Source organism: Mugil cephalus, chromosome 23 (genome assembly GCF_022458985.1).
Source record: "Mugil cephalus isolate CIBA_MC_2020 chromosome 23, CIBA_Mcephalus_1.1, whole genome shotgun sequence".
NCBI lineage: Eukaryota > Metazoa > Chordata > Actinopteri > Mugiliformes > Mugilidae > Mugil > Mugil cephalus.
Genome location: NC_061792.1, coordinates 11,016,311 through 11,031,126, shown reverse-complemented (window position 1 = coordinate 11,031,126; position 14,816 = coordinate 11,016,311). Strand labels below are relative to the sequence as shown.

General features: G+C 42.7%; 1 protein-coding gene and 20 non-coding genes across 22 annotated transcripts; 10 read left to right on the top strand and 11 right to left on the bottom strand.

The window, feature by feature from the left end:
• Positions 1-1,142: 1,142 nt before the first annotated feature.
• On the bottom strand, positions 1,143-6,203 carry nop58 (NOP58 ribonucleoprotein homolog (yeast)). Of its 2 annotated transcripts, none has more exons than XM_047576635.1 (15): positions 6,036-6,203; positions 5,422-5,498; positions 5,273-5,325; positions 4,737-4,861; positions 4,516-4,652; positions 4,245-4,309; positions 4,019-4,153; positions 3,697-3,842; positions 3,362-3,488; positions 3,005-3,168; positions 2,737-2,871; positions 1,876-1,937; positions 1,638-1,792; positions 1,431-1,537; positions 1,143-1,341 (listed from the first exon to the last, which is right to left on the bottom strand). In XM_047576635.1, exons 1-15 carry the CDS (start codon positions 6,078-6,080, stop codon positions 1,276-1,278), a joined length of 1,599 nt encoding a protein of 532 aa, XP_047432591.1. In that variant the 5' UTR covers positions 6,081-6,203; the 3' UTR covers positions 1,143-1,275. The 2 variants fall into 2 exon arrangements, with proteins under 2 accessions (XP_047432591.1, XP_047432592.1); XM_047576636.1 differs by having other exon boundaries at positions 1,431-1,531.
• LOC125003098 lies at positions 3,238-3,320 on the bottom strand. The gene has a single exon (XR_007111965.1). It is a non-coding gene; the product is annotated as a small nucleolar RNA SNORD11B (small nucleolar RNA).
• LOC125003097 lies at positions 3,571-3,657 on the bottom strand. Its single transcript, XR_007111964.1, has one exon. It is a non-coding gene; the product is annotated as a small nucleolar RNA SNORD11B (small nucleolar RNA).
• A 1,394-nt stretch (positions 6,204-7,597) lies between the features above and the next one.
• trnam-cau lies at positions 7,598-7,670 on the bottom strand. Its single transcript has one exon. It is a non-coding gene; the product is annotated as a tRNA-Met (tRNA).
• Positions 7,671-7,799: 129 nt separating this feature from the next.
• On the top strand, positions 7,800-7,873 carry trnai-aau. The gene has a single exon. It is a non-coding gene; the product is annotated as a tRNA-Ile (tRNA).
• Positions 7,874-8,344: 471 nt separating this feature from the next.
• On the top strand, positions 8,345-8,418 carry trnai-aau. Its single transcript has one exon. It is a non-coding gene; the product is annotated as a tRNA-Ile (tRNA).
• Positions 8,419-8,826: 408 nt separating this feature from the next.
• On the bottom strand, positions 8,827-8,899 carry trnam-cau. The gene has a single exon. It is a non-coding gene; the product is annotated as a tRNA-Met (tRNA).
• Positions 8,900-9,028: 129 nt separating this feature from the next.
• trnai-aau lies at positions 9,029-9,102 on the top strand. The gene has a single exon. It is a non-coding gene; the product is annotated as a tRNA-Ile (tRNA).
• Positions 9,103-9,510: 408 nt separating this feature from the next.
• On the bottom strand, positions 9,511-9,583 carry trnam-cau. Its single transcript has one exon. It is a non-coding gene; the product is annotated as a tRNA-Met (tRNA).
• Positions 9,584-9,712: 129 nt separating this feature from the next.
• On the top strand, positions 9,713-9,785 carry trnai-aau. The gene has a single exon. It is a non-coding gene; the product is annotated as a tRNA-Ile (tRNA).
• Positions 9,786-10,257: 472 nt separating this feature from the next.
• trnai-aau lies at positions 10,258-10,331 on the top strand. Its single transcript has one exon. It is a non-coding gene; the product is annotated as a tRNA-Ile (tRNA).
• A 408-nt stretch (positions 10,332-10,739) lies between these two features.
• Positions 10,740-10,812, bottom strand: trnam-cau. Its single transcript has one exon. It is a non-coding gene; the product is annotated as a tRNA-Met (tRNA).
• Positions 10,813-10,941: 129 nt separating this feature from the next.
• On the top strand, positions 10,942-11,015 carry trnai-aau. Its single transcript has one exon. It is a non-coding gene; the product is annotated as a tRNA-Ile (tRNA).
• Positions 11,016-11,422: 407 nt separating this feature from the next.
• On the bottom strand, positions 11,423-11,495 carry trnam-cau. Its single transcript has one exon. It is a non-coding gene; the product is annotated as a tRNA-Met (tRNA).
• A 129-nt stretch (positions 11,496-11,624) lies between these two features.
• On the top strand, positions 11,625-11,698 carry trnai-aau. The gene has a single exon. It is a non-coding gene; the product is annotated as a tRNA-Ile (tRNA).
• Positions 11,699-12,102: 404 nt separating this feature from the next.
• trnam-cau lies at positions 12,103-12,175 on the bottom strand. The gene has a single exon. It is a non-coding gene; the product is annotated as a tRNA-Met (tRNA).
• Positions 12,176-12,304: 129 nt separating this feature from the next.
• trnai-aau lies at positions 12,305-12,378 on the top strand. The gene has a single exon. It is a non-coding gene; the product is annotated as a tRNA-Ile (tRNA).
• Positions 12,379-12,781: 403 nt separating this feature from the next.
• trnam-cau lies at positions 12,782-12,854 on the bottom strand. The gene has a single exon. It is a non-coding gene; the product is annotated as a tRNA-Met (tRNA).
• A 129-nt stretch (positions 12,855-12,983) lies between these two features.
• trnai-aau lies at positions 12,984-13,057 on the top strand. Its single transcript has one exon. It is a non-coding gene; the product is annotated as a tRNA-Ile (tRNA).
• Positions 13,058-13,460: 403 nt separating this feature from the next.
• trnam-cau lies at positions 13,461-13,533 on the bottom strand. The gene has a single exon. It is a non-coding gene; the product is annotated as a tRNA-Met (tRNA).
• Positions 13,534-13,662: 129 nt separating this feature from the next.
• trnai-aau lies at positions 13,663-13,736 on the top strand. The gene has a single exon. It is a non-coding gene; the product is annotated as a tRNA-Ile (tRNA).
• The last annotated feature ends 1,080 nt before the right edge of the window (positions 13,737-14,816 follow it).

Here is a 14,816-nt window from a genome sequence, read left to right as displayed (position 1 = left end):
TCATCCGTTTTGTGGTTGACAAAAACCATGCTCAGAAGTAACTGGAATCAAAGAAGAACTTTTGACTATGCCAAAGGAGTTGAAGTCCAGGCTCTGACCATGTTGCCCAACTCTGAGGATTAGTTTGTCCAGCAGGACAATGCTCCACGCCACACAGCTACTTCAGCAAGGTGTGGATGAAGGAACGACCACCAGATCAAGACCCTGTCGTAGCCAACCCTGTCTCCTGAAAACCTCTGGAATGTGATCAAGAGGAAGATGGGACGGTCACGAGCCATCAAACAAAGATGAGCTACGGGGATTTGCTCCCTTTTGGAGCCTCAAGTGGCCACTTGATGAACTGCAAGTTTTCTGCACTTCCACGTGGGCTTCATTGCTCCAGACATGGAGGTTGCCACTTGGTCTCTCCTTCTTACCACCCCTATGTCAGTAATGGTCTCACCCGGGCCACACCAATGAAAAATTATCGGTTGACGGTTTATAAAATAGTTTTCCTCAAACACATGCCTAGAACTAGTCATATCAGAGAAACTGATCATTCTACACTGGTCTCTTATTTTTCCCCCAGATTGATGCACACACACACATCTCACTATATTTACTGGCTCCTGATCTGGAAACGTTCACTCTGCAATTCATGCAAATGAAGGAGGGAGGAGTGCAGGAAATGTGCGTAACTGTAATTCATCATCTGTTACCACCATATCAGAATAGCAAATTATACTGGCATGCTATACCTGTGGACGATATGTGGATATTTAACTCTCTTATTAAGTCACTTTCTTGTGTGGAAACTCCACATATTAATTTTTCCATTCTTTATCTTGAACCTTATGCAAAACTGACACAACTGCAAAGGCTGAAAAATGACACCCATCTGTTTAAACTCAAAAATTTGTTCATTTATTTCACCAGGGCAGATGTTCACAGTCTCGGACAATGAATAGTTTTTTTTTTTTTTCTTTTTAATCCCAAGACAATTGGGAAAACTCTTCTTCTCCGTTTCTGGTGTCAAATAATCCATAAAAACTGTCAAATGAGATCATGAGTTTACCAACTTATTAAACATCTTAAAAAAATAAGATTAACATTTTTTCACTCATTTCATGGCCAGAGAAAAAAGAAAGAAAGAACACAAGTTATAAAATGATGATGATTTTATAGCTCAACTATTCTTTTACATGAAGAGGCCCCTCATGTGATATAAATGTATATGACACAAAAACTACAAAGACATAAAAACTAAAACAGAAAATATGTACACGCTCCAGTCTCTCATTCGTCATCTTCCTCTTCCTCCTTCGCCTTTTTCTTCTTCTTCTTTTTCTTCTTTTCTGTTGACTGAAGGGACAAAGGAGAACATTTAAAATAAATAAAAAAAAATAAAATAATTTCTTTAATGTCTAAAGAATCATCTTTAAAAGTGTTACTTCAGGTACTGGTGCCACCTCTTCTTCCTCCTCCTCCTCTTCCGCTTTCTTGTCCTTCTTTTTCTTCTTCTTTTTCTTGGGGGTCTCTTCCGTTTCTTCTTCTACTTCTAAAATAAAAAACAAGCCAAGACAAAAAAAACAGTGAGCGCCATGAATCCAGGGAACCAAATAAGTCGACACAGGTTCATAAAATCCACACACACACACCTTCTGTTTGTGGTTCCTTTTTGGCCTTTTTGGATTTGACCGCTGGTGTGACGGGTTCTTCTTCCGCCTCCTCCTCCTCCACCTCCTCAAACTTCCTCTTCTTGGAGGTGGAGGGAATAGTTGAGTCGCCGGACGGATCGTAAATTCTCACCTCGCTGTTGGGAGAAGACGCGGACATTAAAGACTGAATGTGGCGGCTCTGCTGAGAATGAGCGTCTAAACAAAGACTTTCACTCACCTCTTGTGTTGGTACTTGTCGGCCTTTGCCATGGCTTTGCCCGTGCCGCTGATTCTTCGGATCTGATGGGAAAATGGGATCAGGATTTAGGTTAATTTAATGCTTCTGCTCATTCAACTACTGTATGAAATACAATGGGCTGATCACTATTGTATTATCAGACATTACTAGAGGACCTCACGTAAAACAAATCCCATGCAAATAGTGGTTAACCTCCCGAGGCCTCAATTTATCTTTATTTGGGATCAGTAGGACCTAAGAACTATAAAAACTAAGCATCGTCTTTGAACAGGAAGTAGATTTAGTGGGAGGGGGTGGGAGCGAAGTTAAAGCCATTGATAGAAATTTAAACACCTAGAAATTTAAACACTACCATCCGTATATGAGGATAAAAGTTAACATGAAGCAGAAGAAACTGTCACAAACCTAAAACTTAATGTCCCCATATGAGGACGCAGGGTCTCAGGAGGTTAAGATTAACTAGTTCACCACCGCACATGTTCCTTAACCTCCTTAAACCTGAGTCCTCATATGGGGACATCAAGTCTAATTATCAAGTACTCGTTTGAGGACGTTGGGACTTCATTGCTCAGCCATGTTAGAGTATTAACATAGTTTTATATTTTGTCACACACCGGGTGACTTTGTAATAATATAAACAATGGAATAATCCCAGTGTCCACATGAGGACAATTGTTTTTCAAAAACTACTACTTCCTGTTCAAAGATGATGCTTAGTTTTAATGCGTGTTTGGTCCTATTGATCCCAAATACCTTGGAGAAATTAAAAATGCAGACCAAGTAAAAGCTCAGGTCTCAGGAGATTAAACCTTTTCATTTCTCCTTTCTAGCTGCACTTACTCCTTTGTCCTCCAGTTGGCGCAGTCTGGCCTCCAGCTTGGCCCGGTTCTCCGCTCCTAGCTCTGCGTTGGTGTCCTCTCCGAGGGCGTCGTAGCGAATAGCCAGGGCTGCTTTAGCCGCTAGCATTCTGGATATCTGTGCAGACGTGACAGAAAACCAGAGTGTTTAATCTCTAAAGAGCAGGTGTTAGAACAGGGGGTCCATGACCCCTAGATGCTTTAAAACATGTAAAACATAGAACAAAAATACCCCATTTTTATGAACTCACCTTGCCCTTGTTCTTGGCCGTAGTCTGACCCACTAGAGAAGCGTGGTAGATGAGACCGTACTTGGGTGTGTCTTTGCGGGTCTTGAGCGCTCTGAACAAAGCCTTCTCTGCACCGAGGATCTGCACCGTAGAGGCCGGGTGCTTAGCCAGATTCAGAAGGGAACCTTTAACCAAATACATAAAGCCGAGTGAACACAACATTCTCCCTGAGACACGCCCACCGCTGCTCTTTGTGCAAGCTCAGATGAGGTAGTGACTTAAAAGCATCAGGTTTTTTCAGGAAAATGACGTAATGTCGTCATCATCACCGCTTGTCTGAGAGTTTTCACTCATTCGACTTCGTTAGTGGACATTTACCTGCGTGCGAGATGAGACGAGCTCCGACCAGCTCGCCCACCATCACCGTCAGATTGGGGGCGATGGCCATCATTCGGTTTTTCAGGTAGTCGTAGAGCTGAGCGCGGTAATCTGAAATCTCAATTACCTGTGGAATAGAAAAGATCGTTTTTAATGTGGTGCCAGCTTTTAAACAGCTCGGCTCACGTGTGATCATTTAAAAAAAGACGTGACGGTTCAGATGAGGTAGTGACTAGAAACCCACATAAAACTTATTCAGGATAAAAGACAACTGTCGTCATCATCACCACTCGTCACTTCCGAGGCCGCGAAATTTAACAAAGGGGCCGACGTACCTGATCGCACAGGTGCCGGATGTTGCCGATGTCCTGCTCCGACACTTCCGTTCCCATGGAGATCTCGGCGGCCAGCTTGACCTCGGCCTCGATCTCTTCGGGGAGGACGTCCGACAGGTCAGAGCCCGCCACGTTTGTGCGATCACCTGGAGAGACACAGAACGGGCTCAGACGTAAGGAACGTGGACACGGATGATGATAATTATCAAGCAACTGCAGTTCCTCTACAGGCCTCTTGAGGCTCTCTACAGACAAGTACTAATCCCTTTTACAAATATGCATCTAACTTGCACAGTCATGTGTGCACACAGGTTCTTTTTACCGATTTTGCGGACGGCCTTGCAGTAGGCCAAGTTGTCCGTGACGATTTTCCCCAGCTCAGGGAAGTGCCATCCGTACCACTCCCTGCAGCGCATGATGTAGTTGTTGAGCTCTTTGTCCAAATCATCCAGAAGAGCTGAAGATAGAGTAAAGAAAAGTCAGTCTACACACTCGCATACACAACAGCAGAGCATATGAAGTGCTGTTTAACTTTGTGCAACACTTACAAATGGCTTGAACTATCATGGTGTCCACTTTGTCTGGGCTGAACTTCAGCTTGTAGCGGGATAAACTGGAAACAGAAAGGTAAGAAATAAATTCCCTTTTTGTTCTTGTTAATTAAGAGCAGGTTTTTTTTTTTTAAATTCATCAGCTAGGACTGTTGCCTCAGTGGTAGTGACGAATGCTGAAGAAAATCTACAGGGACATTTCAGACAGCAAGTGTAATCATAGGCAGGTGTCGTGGCAAACGCGATGACGCGACGACCCGTCTCTCACCTGTGAGCCAACCCCAGAGACATGGCGCTGATCTCCCGGGCGGGAAGTCCAGTGATGAGGTTTTCCATCTGGCTCCTGATGCACCTCATCAGTTCAGCCACGGCGGGGCTGTGGACGCAGCTCAGGTCCAGCTTGTCCTGAACGCCACAGTCAGTTAGACACAACTCTCCCAAACTACGCTACGATTTATTAACGGCGGCGTTAGACGTATCGCGGCTTACTTTGATGACTCCGCCGAGTTTGGCATCGCTAATGGCCAGCTGCTCGTGAGCTTCTTTGGCAACGACTTTCTTCAGGACTTTCTTCAAACTCTTGCCGATCTTTCCCTCGACGAGGGCAGTGGCAGCTGAAAGGCAGCATAAGGAAGTCAATATTAGAAGAATGTCAACTTTATCCAGCTCTGAACAACTAAATTGACGCTTGATTTATAAGTAATGCTCAGTGAAAAAGCAAACACTTGTCATTTCATCCTGCAGGGGGCAGTAATTAGCCCAGTAAAAGAAAATCTCATATGTAGTAGTAGCTGCACATGTCTTAAAGTTGGATATTAGCTGCACCACTTAGTACTTGGACTATTTCAGTGACTTTAATCATAAGGGAATTCATCTAAACTTCTGTAATGAATCGTTTCATTTGGTAAAAGTCTGAACCGGGTTCTTCGATTATTGATATCACGTGTGTTTGACATTTTTTAAGTAGGGGAAATTCTGCCCATCGTTCAATTAAAGGAAAATAGTGACAAATACTGTAAATATACCTGCTAAGGCCTCTGTCGTGTCCTGGAACTTCTCAAAGTGCTTCAGCTTCACACTAAAACGAGCAAAAGAGAAGTCACATGTTAAAAAAATGAAACTACAAATGAATAACTGACAAATTGCTCATTAAGTGATTTAAAGTGACATTTACACTTTGTGGGCCTTTTCTGGTGTTTCAAACTCCTTGTACAGGCTGTCGACCTGTTGGAGTTTGGATTCGTCGAGGACCTGAAACGCAGTTTAAAGTTAGTCATTCATAAAAAAAGAAAAAAAGTCTGATCAGCACAGACACGTTTGACTAATTCACCCTGAAAAGCGTTCAATTCCTATGAGCAAAACCATTCCGCACATTTTGCAATAACTGCTTCATACGCGTCTCTACTAAAACAACAATGTTATGATGTATATTTGAACAGATCTTAACAGCACGCTCATCTACTAAATCATCTGTGAAAACTTGTGAAAAGCAGCGTGGAGCAAGCCTCCATGTCCACACGTGGTTAAGGGCCTTTAGCGTTTTAACTTACCGCTAGCCTGCGCAAAAGCTAATAAACTTACGTGCGATAAAAATATAATGCGAATTAAGTGCATATTCACACATCTGGGCGTGAATTAAACACATATTTTCACGCCAATAGCAGCGTTAACCAGCACTGACATGGCATGGTGTCGGTAACTCAACTAGCCGTGAAGCTAAATTCGGCTAACTCACGTTACAAACACACATTTTCTTGAATTGACACGAATAAGCAGGCGAATACTTACTTTGAATATTGCATATCCAGCAGCGGTCTCAAATAACACGAGCATTTTTAGCGGCTCCTCTGTTGCCTTTTTTTTTTTTTTTTTTATTCACTTGTTGGAGGTCTCTCGGTGGAGAGTCCTCAGGTATAAACTCACCACGCCGCCTGCGTCCTGGTCTGAATCACACGAGGCGTCAGCGGCAGGAAATACGGGGGGTTGCCACGTCCGCTAACATAGCAATATCATGCGGCATCAAACGAGAGCGTTTGTGTTTCAGCTGCTTTTAATCACACTGCACGTATCGTCTGTGTCCAACATCAGCTAACATCCATTGTATTTATTGTTCAATTCCTGTTTGAGTTTTAAAGTCGTAACTGCGCCGCGAAAAGATGTTTTCATCGTCAAACGGCACAAAGCTACACAGCGATGGCGTTTAATCTGTTTTTATAGCAGCATGTGCACGCGTAAATGCTTTATGTATTTATTTATTTATTAATTTATTTGTAGAGTCATTAATAAAGACTGTACTGTCTGCCATAAAGTGGACTAAGCTCTCACAAGAGGATGTTTGCATCAATTCTGGCAACCCCACCAACAATTTTACCAGAAAGATCGCGAGAACTTGTGACAAACCATTCGTCAAATCTCAAATAAACATTTGATTGTTTGTTTTTTTTTTAAATATTAAATTTACACGAAACTTACATATGCGCATTGGAATTAATACGGTTAATTTATGCTTTTATTTTATTTATTTTATTTTTTTAGCGAATTAATTCTCTTCCTGTTCTTGCGGAAACGACGTCACGCCATGTGGACGCAAGACAAGAGTCACTGGCCACTTCATTAGGGACTCCAATGAAAAGAAATTCTAATTATTAAAAGACTAAATCTCAGCTTTATTATTGTTAATAACAGAATTCTTTGATAGGACAAATGATAAACACCTCAACTTGCTGAAAAGCTGGGATTTAGTTCAGGGCATGTGTATTTAAAAGCATTTGTTTTCAATAGTGTCCCTCGAGAACTGATTGAGTGCATATAGAGATAACTGTATTTTCGTCTGTCTCTTATTTTATCACCACTGATGTCATTGTACCACCAGATGTCCTGTCTTATTTACAAATTAAACTTTCCCCGTTATTTTCTAATCATCATTATCACCTGCAGCCTTAATTTGAAAATACGGACATCATCAAGTGCGATTCTTCAGGTGGGAGAGCAGACCTCAGGACGCCGGATGATGTCACTGAGGGTAGGATAGGAACAAATAAAGTTATTTAATCAGGACCAGGTATCTCCAATAAAATCTAAAACTCCAGTCATTTTCAACTAGAGTTCAGTTGATTTTATACAAAATTCGGAAGAACCAAGTGTAACTAGATGAAGTCACATTATATCCTAATATGCATGTGTAATTAATTATTAATCATGTTTACCATGAATCAGGTCTGGGTTCCAGTCCAGTTTGTGGTTGAAAGTTGATGCTTATAAAGGATAGCAGTCACACTTCATTATTGCATGTGAATGAATGGAAAGTGCAACGTATGCTACAGAATCAGTCACATCAACAACAAAACTCCTGCCCCGTGTGAGGCTCGAACTCACGACCTTCAGATTATGAGACTGACGCGCTGCCTACTGCGCCAACGAGGCCCGAAAAACTGTCAAAATTGTCGATTTTTCGTCCCTTCACATAGGGGGAATGGTTCGAATCCTTTCACGGTTGAATGAACTCTCTTTTGTTTGTAAATGGTGAAAAAACACAACATAGCTGCTTGTAAAGGCCGGCTAGCTCAGATGGTCAGAGCGTGGTGCTAATAACGCCAAGGTCATGGGTTCAAGCCCCATACTGGCCATCTACTTGTTTTGTTTTTCAAATACACCTTACCCTGAATGGGAGAAACCACCTTAAACCTATCGAAGATAATTATGAGTTGGTCACAGGAGCTACTTCCTGGTAAGTGTGATCGATTCTGTTGGCTGTACCATTTAATTGATACTTTCTGCTTCACAGTGACCCTTCTGTGTGGCCAAGGGATGCAATAGATATGTGTCTGACGTCAGATCGGAGAACTGAAGGTTCCAGTCCCTTTTGTCATTGGTAACTTGTGTTTTTCTAGGATGGCAGCCAGACTGTTAGCACAACAAAACTGATGGAAACACCTTACCATCATGATTGCCTACTGCGCCAACGAGGCCCGAAAAACTGTCAAAATTGTCGATTTTTCGTCCCTTCACATAGGGGGAATGGTTCGAATCCCTTCACGGTTGAATGAACTCTCGGTTGTTTGTAAGTCGCGAAAAACCACAATACAGCAGCTTGTAAAGGCCGGTTAGCTCAGATGGTCAGAGAGTGGTGCTAATAATGCCAAGGTCATGGGTTCAAGCCACATACTGGCCATCTACAAGACCTCTTTTTCAAACACACCTTACCCTGAATGGGAGAAACCATCTCAAACCTATGAAAGATAATTATGAGTTGGTCACAGGAGCTACTTCCTGGTAAGTTTGATCGATTTTGTTGGCTGTACCACTTAATTGATACTTTCTGCTTCACAGTGACCCTTCTGTGTGACCAAGGGATGCAATAGATATGTGTCTGACATCAGATCAGAGAACTGAGGGTTCCAGTCCCTTTTGTCATTGGTAACTTGTGTTTTTCTAGGATGGCAGCCAGACTGTTAACATAGAAGAAACACCTTACCATCATGATTCTTGGTATGTATAGAAAGCCACAACAGCAGATTAATTGAATTGATGTGAATTGCAACGTGTGCCACAGAATCAGTCACGTCAACAACAAAACTCCTGCCCCGTGTGAGGCTCGAACTCACGACCTTCAGATTATGAGACTGACGCGCTGCCTACTGCGCCAACGCGGCCTGAAAGACTGTCAAAATTGTCGATTTTTCGTGCTTTCACATAGGGGGAATGGTTCGAATCCCTTCACGGTTGAATGAACTCTCTGTTGTTTGTAAATGGTGAAAAAACACAACATAGCTGCTTGTCAAGGCCGGTTAGCTCAGATGGTGAGAGCGTGGTGCTAATAACGCCAAGGTCATGGGTTCAAGCCCCATACTGGCCATCTACTTGTTTTGTTTTTCAAATACACCTTACCCTGAATGGCAGAAACCATCTTAAACCTATGTAAGATAATTATGAGTTGGTCACAGCAGCTACTTCCTGCTAAGTATGATCGATTTGGTTGGCTGTACCACTTAATTGATACTTTCTGCTTCACAGTGACCCTTCTGTGTGACCAAGGGATGCAATAGATATGTGTCTGACATCAGATCAGAGAACTGAGGGTTCCAGTCCCTTTTGTCATTGGTAACTTGTGTTTTTCTAGGATGGCAGCCAGACTGTTAACATAGAAGAAACACCTTACCATCATGATTCTTGGTATGTATAGAAAGCCACAACAGCAGATTAATTGAATTGATGTGAATTAAAACGTGTGCCACAGAATCAGTCACGTCAACAACAAAACTCCTGCCCCGTGTGAGGCTCGAACTCACGACCTTCAGATTATGAGACTGACGCGCTGCCTACTGCGCCAACGCGGCCTGAAAGACTGTCAAAATTGTCGATTTTTCGTCCCTTCACATAGGGGGAATGGTTCGAATCCCTTCACGGTTGAATGAACTCTCTGTTGTTTGTAAATGGTGAAAAAACACAACATAGCTGCTTGTCAAGGCCGGTTAGCTCAGATGGTCAGAGCGTGGTGCTAATAACGCCAAGGTCATGGGTTCAAGCCCATACTGGCCATCTACTTGTTTTGTTTTTCAAATACACCTTACCCTGAATGGGAGAAACCATCTTAAACCTATGGAAGATAATTATGAGTTGGTCACAGGAGCTACTTCCTGCTAAGTATGATCGAATTTGGTTGGCTGTACCACTTAATTGATACTTTCTGCTTCACAGTGACCCTTCTGTGTGGCCAAGGGATGCAATAGATATGTGTCTGACGTCAGATCGGAGAACTGAAGGTTCCAGTCCCTTTTGTCATTGGTAACTTGTGTTTTTCTAGGATGGCAGCCAGACTGTTAGCACAAACAAACTGATGGAAACACCTTACCATCATGATTGCCTACTGCGCCAACGAGGCCCGAAAAACTGTCAAAATTGTCGATTTTTCGTCCCTTCACATAGGGGGAATGGTTCGAATCCCTTCACGGTTGAATGAACTCTCGGTTGTTTGTAAGTCGCGAAAAACCACAATACAGCAGCTTGTAAAGGCCGGTTAGCTCAGATGGTCAGAGAGTGGTGCTAATAATGCCAAGGTCATGGGTTCAAGCCACATACTGGCCATCTACAAGACCTCTTTTTCAAACACACCTTACCCTGAATGGGAGAAACCATCTCAAACCTATGAAAGATAATTATGAGTTGGTCACAGGAGCTACTTCCTGGTAAGTTTGATCGATTTTGTTGGCTGTACCACTTAATTGATACTTTCTGCTTCACAGTGACCCTTCTGTGTGACCAAGGGATGCAATAGATATGTGTCTGACATCAGATCAGAGAACTGAGGGTTCCAGTCCCTTTTGTCATTGGTAACTTGTGTTTTTCTAGGATGGCAGCCAGACTGTTAACATAGAAGAAACACCTTACCATCATGATTCTTGGTATGTATAGAAAGCCACAACAGCAGATTAATTGAATTGATGTGAATTGCAACGTGTGCCACAGAATCAGTCACGTCAACAACAAAACTCCTGCCCCGTGTGAGGCTCGAACTCACGACCTTCAGATTATGAGACTGACGCGCTGCCTACTGCGCCAACGCGGCCTGAAAGACTGTCAAAATTGTCGATTTTTCGTGCTTTCACATAGGGGGAATGGTTCGAATCCCTTCACGGTTGAATGAACTCTCTGTTGTTTGTAAATGGTGAAAAAACACAACATAGCTGCTTGTCAAGGCCGGTTAGCTCAGATGGTGAGAGCGTGGTGCTAATAACGCCAAGGTCATGGGTTCAAGTGCCATACTGGCCATCTACTTGTTTTGTTTTTCAAATACACCTTACCCTGAATGGCAGAAACCATCTTAAACCTATGTAAGATAATTATGAGTTGGTCACAGCAGCTACTTCCTGCTAAGTATGATCGATTTGGTTGGCTGTACCACTTAATTGATACTTTCTGCTTCACAGTGACCCTTCTGTGTGACAAGGGATGCAATAGATATGTGTCTGACATCAGATCAGAGAACTGAGGGTTCCAGTCCCTTTTGTCATTGGTAACTTGTGTTTTTCTAGGATGGCAGCCAGACTGTTAACATAGAAGAAACACCTTACCATCATGATTCTTGGTATGTATAGAAAGCCACAACAGCAGATTAATTGAATTGATGTGAATTAAAACGTGTGCCACAGAATCAGTCACGTCAACAACAAAACTCCTGCCCCGTGTGAGGCTCGAACTCACGACCTTCAGATTATGAGACTGACGCGCTGCCTACTGCGCCAACGCGGCCTGAAAGACTGTCAAAATTGTCGATTTTTCGTCCCTTCACATAGGGGGAATGGTTCGAATCCCTTCACGGTTGAATGAACTCTCTGTTGTTTGTAAATGGTGAAAAAACACAACATAGCTGCTTGTCAAGGCCGGTTAGCTCAGATGGTCAGAGCGTGGTGCTAATAACGCCAAGGTCATGGGTTCAAGCCCCATACTGGCCATCTACTTGTTTTGTTTTTCAAATACACCTTACCCTGAATGGGAGAAACCATCTTAAACCTATGGAAGATAATTATGAGTTGGTCACAGGAGCTACTTCCTGCTAAGTATGATCGAATTTGGTTGGCTGTACCACTTAATTGATACTTTCTGCTTCACAGTGACCCTTCTGTGTGACCAAGGGATGCAATAGATATGTGTCTGACATCAGATCAGAGAACTGAGGGTTCCAGTCCCTTTTGTCATTGGTAACTTGTGTTTTTCTAGGATGGCAGCCCGACTGTTAGCATAGAAGAAACACCTTACCATCATGATTCTTAGTATGTATGGAAAGCCACAACAGCAGAGTAATTGATGTGAATTACAACGTGTGCCACAGAATCAGTCACATCAACAACAAAACTCCTGCCCCGTGTGAGGCTCGAACTCACGACCTTCAGATTATGAGACTGACGCGCTGCCTACTGCGCCAACGAGGCCCGAAAAACTGTCAAAATTGTCGATTTTTCGTCCCTTCACATAGGGGGAATGGTTCCAATCCCTTCACAGTTGAATGAACTCTCTGTTGTTTGTAAATCGTGAAAAAACACGACATGGCAGTGCCTAAAGGCCGGTTAGCTCAGATGGTCAGAGCGTGGTGCTAATAACGCCAAGGTCATGGGTTCAAGCCCCATACTGGCCATCTACTTGTTTTGTTTTTCAAATACACCTTACCCTGAATGGGAGAAACCATCTTAAACCTATGGAAGATAATTATGAGTTGGTCACAGGAGCTACTTCCTGCTAAGTATGATCGATTTTGTTGGCTGTACCACTTAATTGATACTTTCTGCTTCACAGTGACCCTTCTGTGTGACCAAGGGATGCAATAGATATGTGTCTGACATCAGATCAGAGAACTGAGGGTTCCAGTCCCTTTTGTCATTGGTAACTTGTGTTTTTCTAGGATGGCAGCCAGACTGTTAGCATAGAAGAAACACCTTACCATCATGATTCTTGATGTGTGTCCGTAGCCACAACAGCAGAGTAATTGATGTGAATTACAACGTGTGCCACAGAATCAGTCACATCAACAACAAAACTCCTGCCCCGTGTGAGGCTCGAACTCACGACCTTCAGATTATGAGACTGACGCGCTGCCTACTGCGCCAACGAGGCCCGTAAAACTGTCAAAATTGTCGATTTTTCGTCCCTTCACATAGGGGGAATGGTTCCAATCCCTTCGCAGTTGAATGAACTCTCTGTTGTTTGTAAATCGTGAAAAAACACAACACAGCTGCTTGTCAAGGCCGGTTAGCTCAGATGGTCAGAGCCTGGTGCTAATAACGCCAAGGTCATGGGTTCAAGCCCCATACTGGCCATCTGCTTGTTTTGTTTTTAAAACACACCTTACCCTGAATGGGAGAAACCATCTTAAACCTATGGAAGATAATTATGAGTTGGTCACAGCAGCTACTTCCTGGTAAGTATGATCGATTTTGTTGGCTGTACCATTTAATTGATTCTTTCTGCTTCACAGTGACCCTTCTGTGTGACCAAGGGATGCAATAGATATGTGTCTGACATCAGATCAGAGAACTGAGGGTTCCAGTCCCTTTTGTCATTGGTAACTTGTGTTTTTCTAGGATGGCAGCCAGACTGTTAGCATAGAAGAAACACCTTACCATCATGATTCTTGATGTGTGTCCATAGCCACAACAGCAGATTAATTGATGAAAATTGCGACTTATACCACAGAATCAATCACATCAATAACAAAACTCCTGCCCCGTGTGAGGCTCGAACTCACGACCTTCAGATTATGAGACTGACGCGCTGCCTACTGCGTCAACGAGGCCCGAAAAAATGTCAAAATTGTCGATTTTTCGTCCCTTCACATAGGGGGAATGGTTCGAATCCCTTCAAGGTTGAATTAACTCTCTGTTATTTGTAAATCGTGAAAAAACACAACATACCTGCTTGTCAAGGCCAGTTAGCTCAGATGGTCAGAGCGTGGTGCTAATAACGCCAAGGTCATGGGTTCAAGCCCCATACTGGCCATGTGCAGGATCTCTTTTTCAAACACACCTTAACCTGAATGGGAGAAACCATCTTCGACCTATGTAAGATAATTATGAATTGGTGACAGGAGCTACTTCCTTCTAAGTATGATCGATTTTATTGGCTCTACCATTTAATTGATTCTTTCTGCTTCACAGTGACCCTTCTGTGTGACCAAGGGATGCAATAGATATGTGTCTGACATCAGATCAGAAAATGGAGGGTTCCAGTCCCTTTTGTCATTGGTAATTTGCATTTTTCTAGGATGGCAGCCAGACTGTTAGCATGGAAGAGACACCTTACCATCATCATTACTGATGTGTGTCCATAGCCACAACAGCAGATTAATTGATGTAAATTGCAACCTATACCACAGAATCAGTCACATCAACAACAAAATTTGTGCCCCGTGTGAGGCTCGAACTCACGACCTTCAGATTATGAGACTGACCTGCTTTTGAGGCTGTGTCTGGGTTCTGTAACACATGTTTTTATCAGCACCACATCACTGACTTCATATTCATTCTGTACTAAATAAGCAGGAGATCTCGACAACCATATAAATGTATACGTTTAACAACAGAACTTGTACGGACATTTAAAGGTCAAGCCAAGCTCCTCTTCTGGGGTCAGCTCCTGGCTGGGTGGACCATCCCCGCTGTCAGTTTTATGTGCTTTTTACTTGACCGTTTAAATCATACAGAAATACAGTCGTCAGTTGTTAGCAGAATATTCTTGTATTTAGTTTTCCAAAACTAAATACAAAAAGAACAAACTTGTTCTTTAAGAAGAACAAGAAAGATGATGGATGGATTTCTCTGAACTGATCTGCTCATAACATGAGTAACATGTACTTCTATGTGCCATATTAAAGCAAAAACACAACTATTGATTAATGGACTAATCATCTCCACATCCTTTAACTGTTTTCAGTTTCCAGTGGAGAACAGTTTATCAGTTGTACATGTTCAGGCTACTTACACATTAAACTGGTCCACTATTGCCTACCAGGCTTTTTCTTCTCCTTTTTAATTGCTCAGTTGTTGCCATTTTTTACTATAATGTTCTTTAATTCTTCAT

What these genes read in the sequence shown, in the direction of transcription:
- nop58 (XM_047576635.1), bottom strand. Translation starts at nt 6,080, where the DNA reads ATGCTCGTGTTATTTGAGACCGCTGCTGGATATGCAATATTCAAA. An exon ending in CGGCCAAGAACAAGGGCAAG is followed by an intron (nt 2,872 to 3,004) that starts GTGAGTTCATAA and finishes ACGTCTGCACAG; the next exon opens with ATATCCAGAATGCTAGCGGC. An exon ending in AAAGGAACCACAAACAGAAG is followed by an intron (nt 1,538 to 1,637) that starts GTGTGTGTGTGT and finishes TTTTTATTTTAG; the next exon opens with AAGTAGAAGAAGAAACGGAA.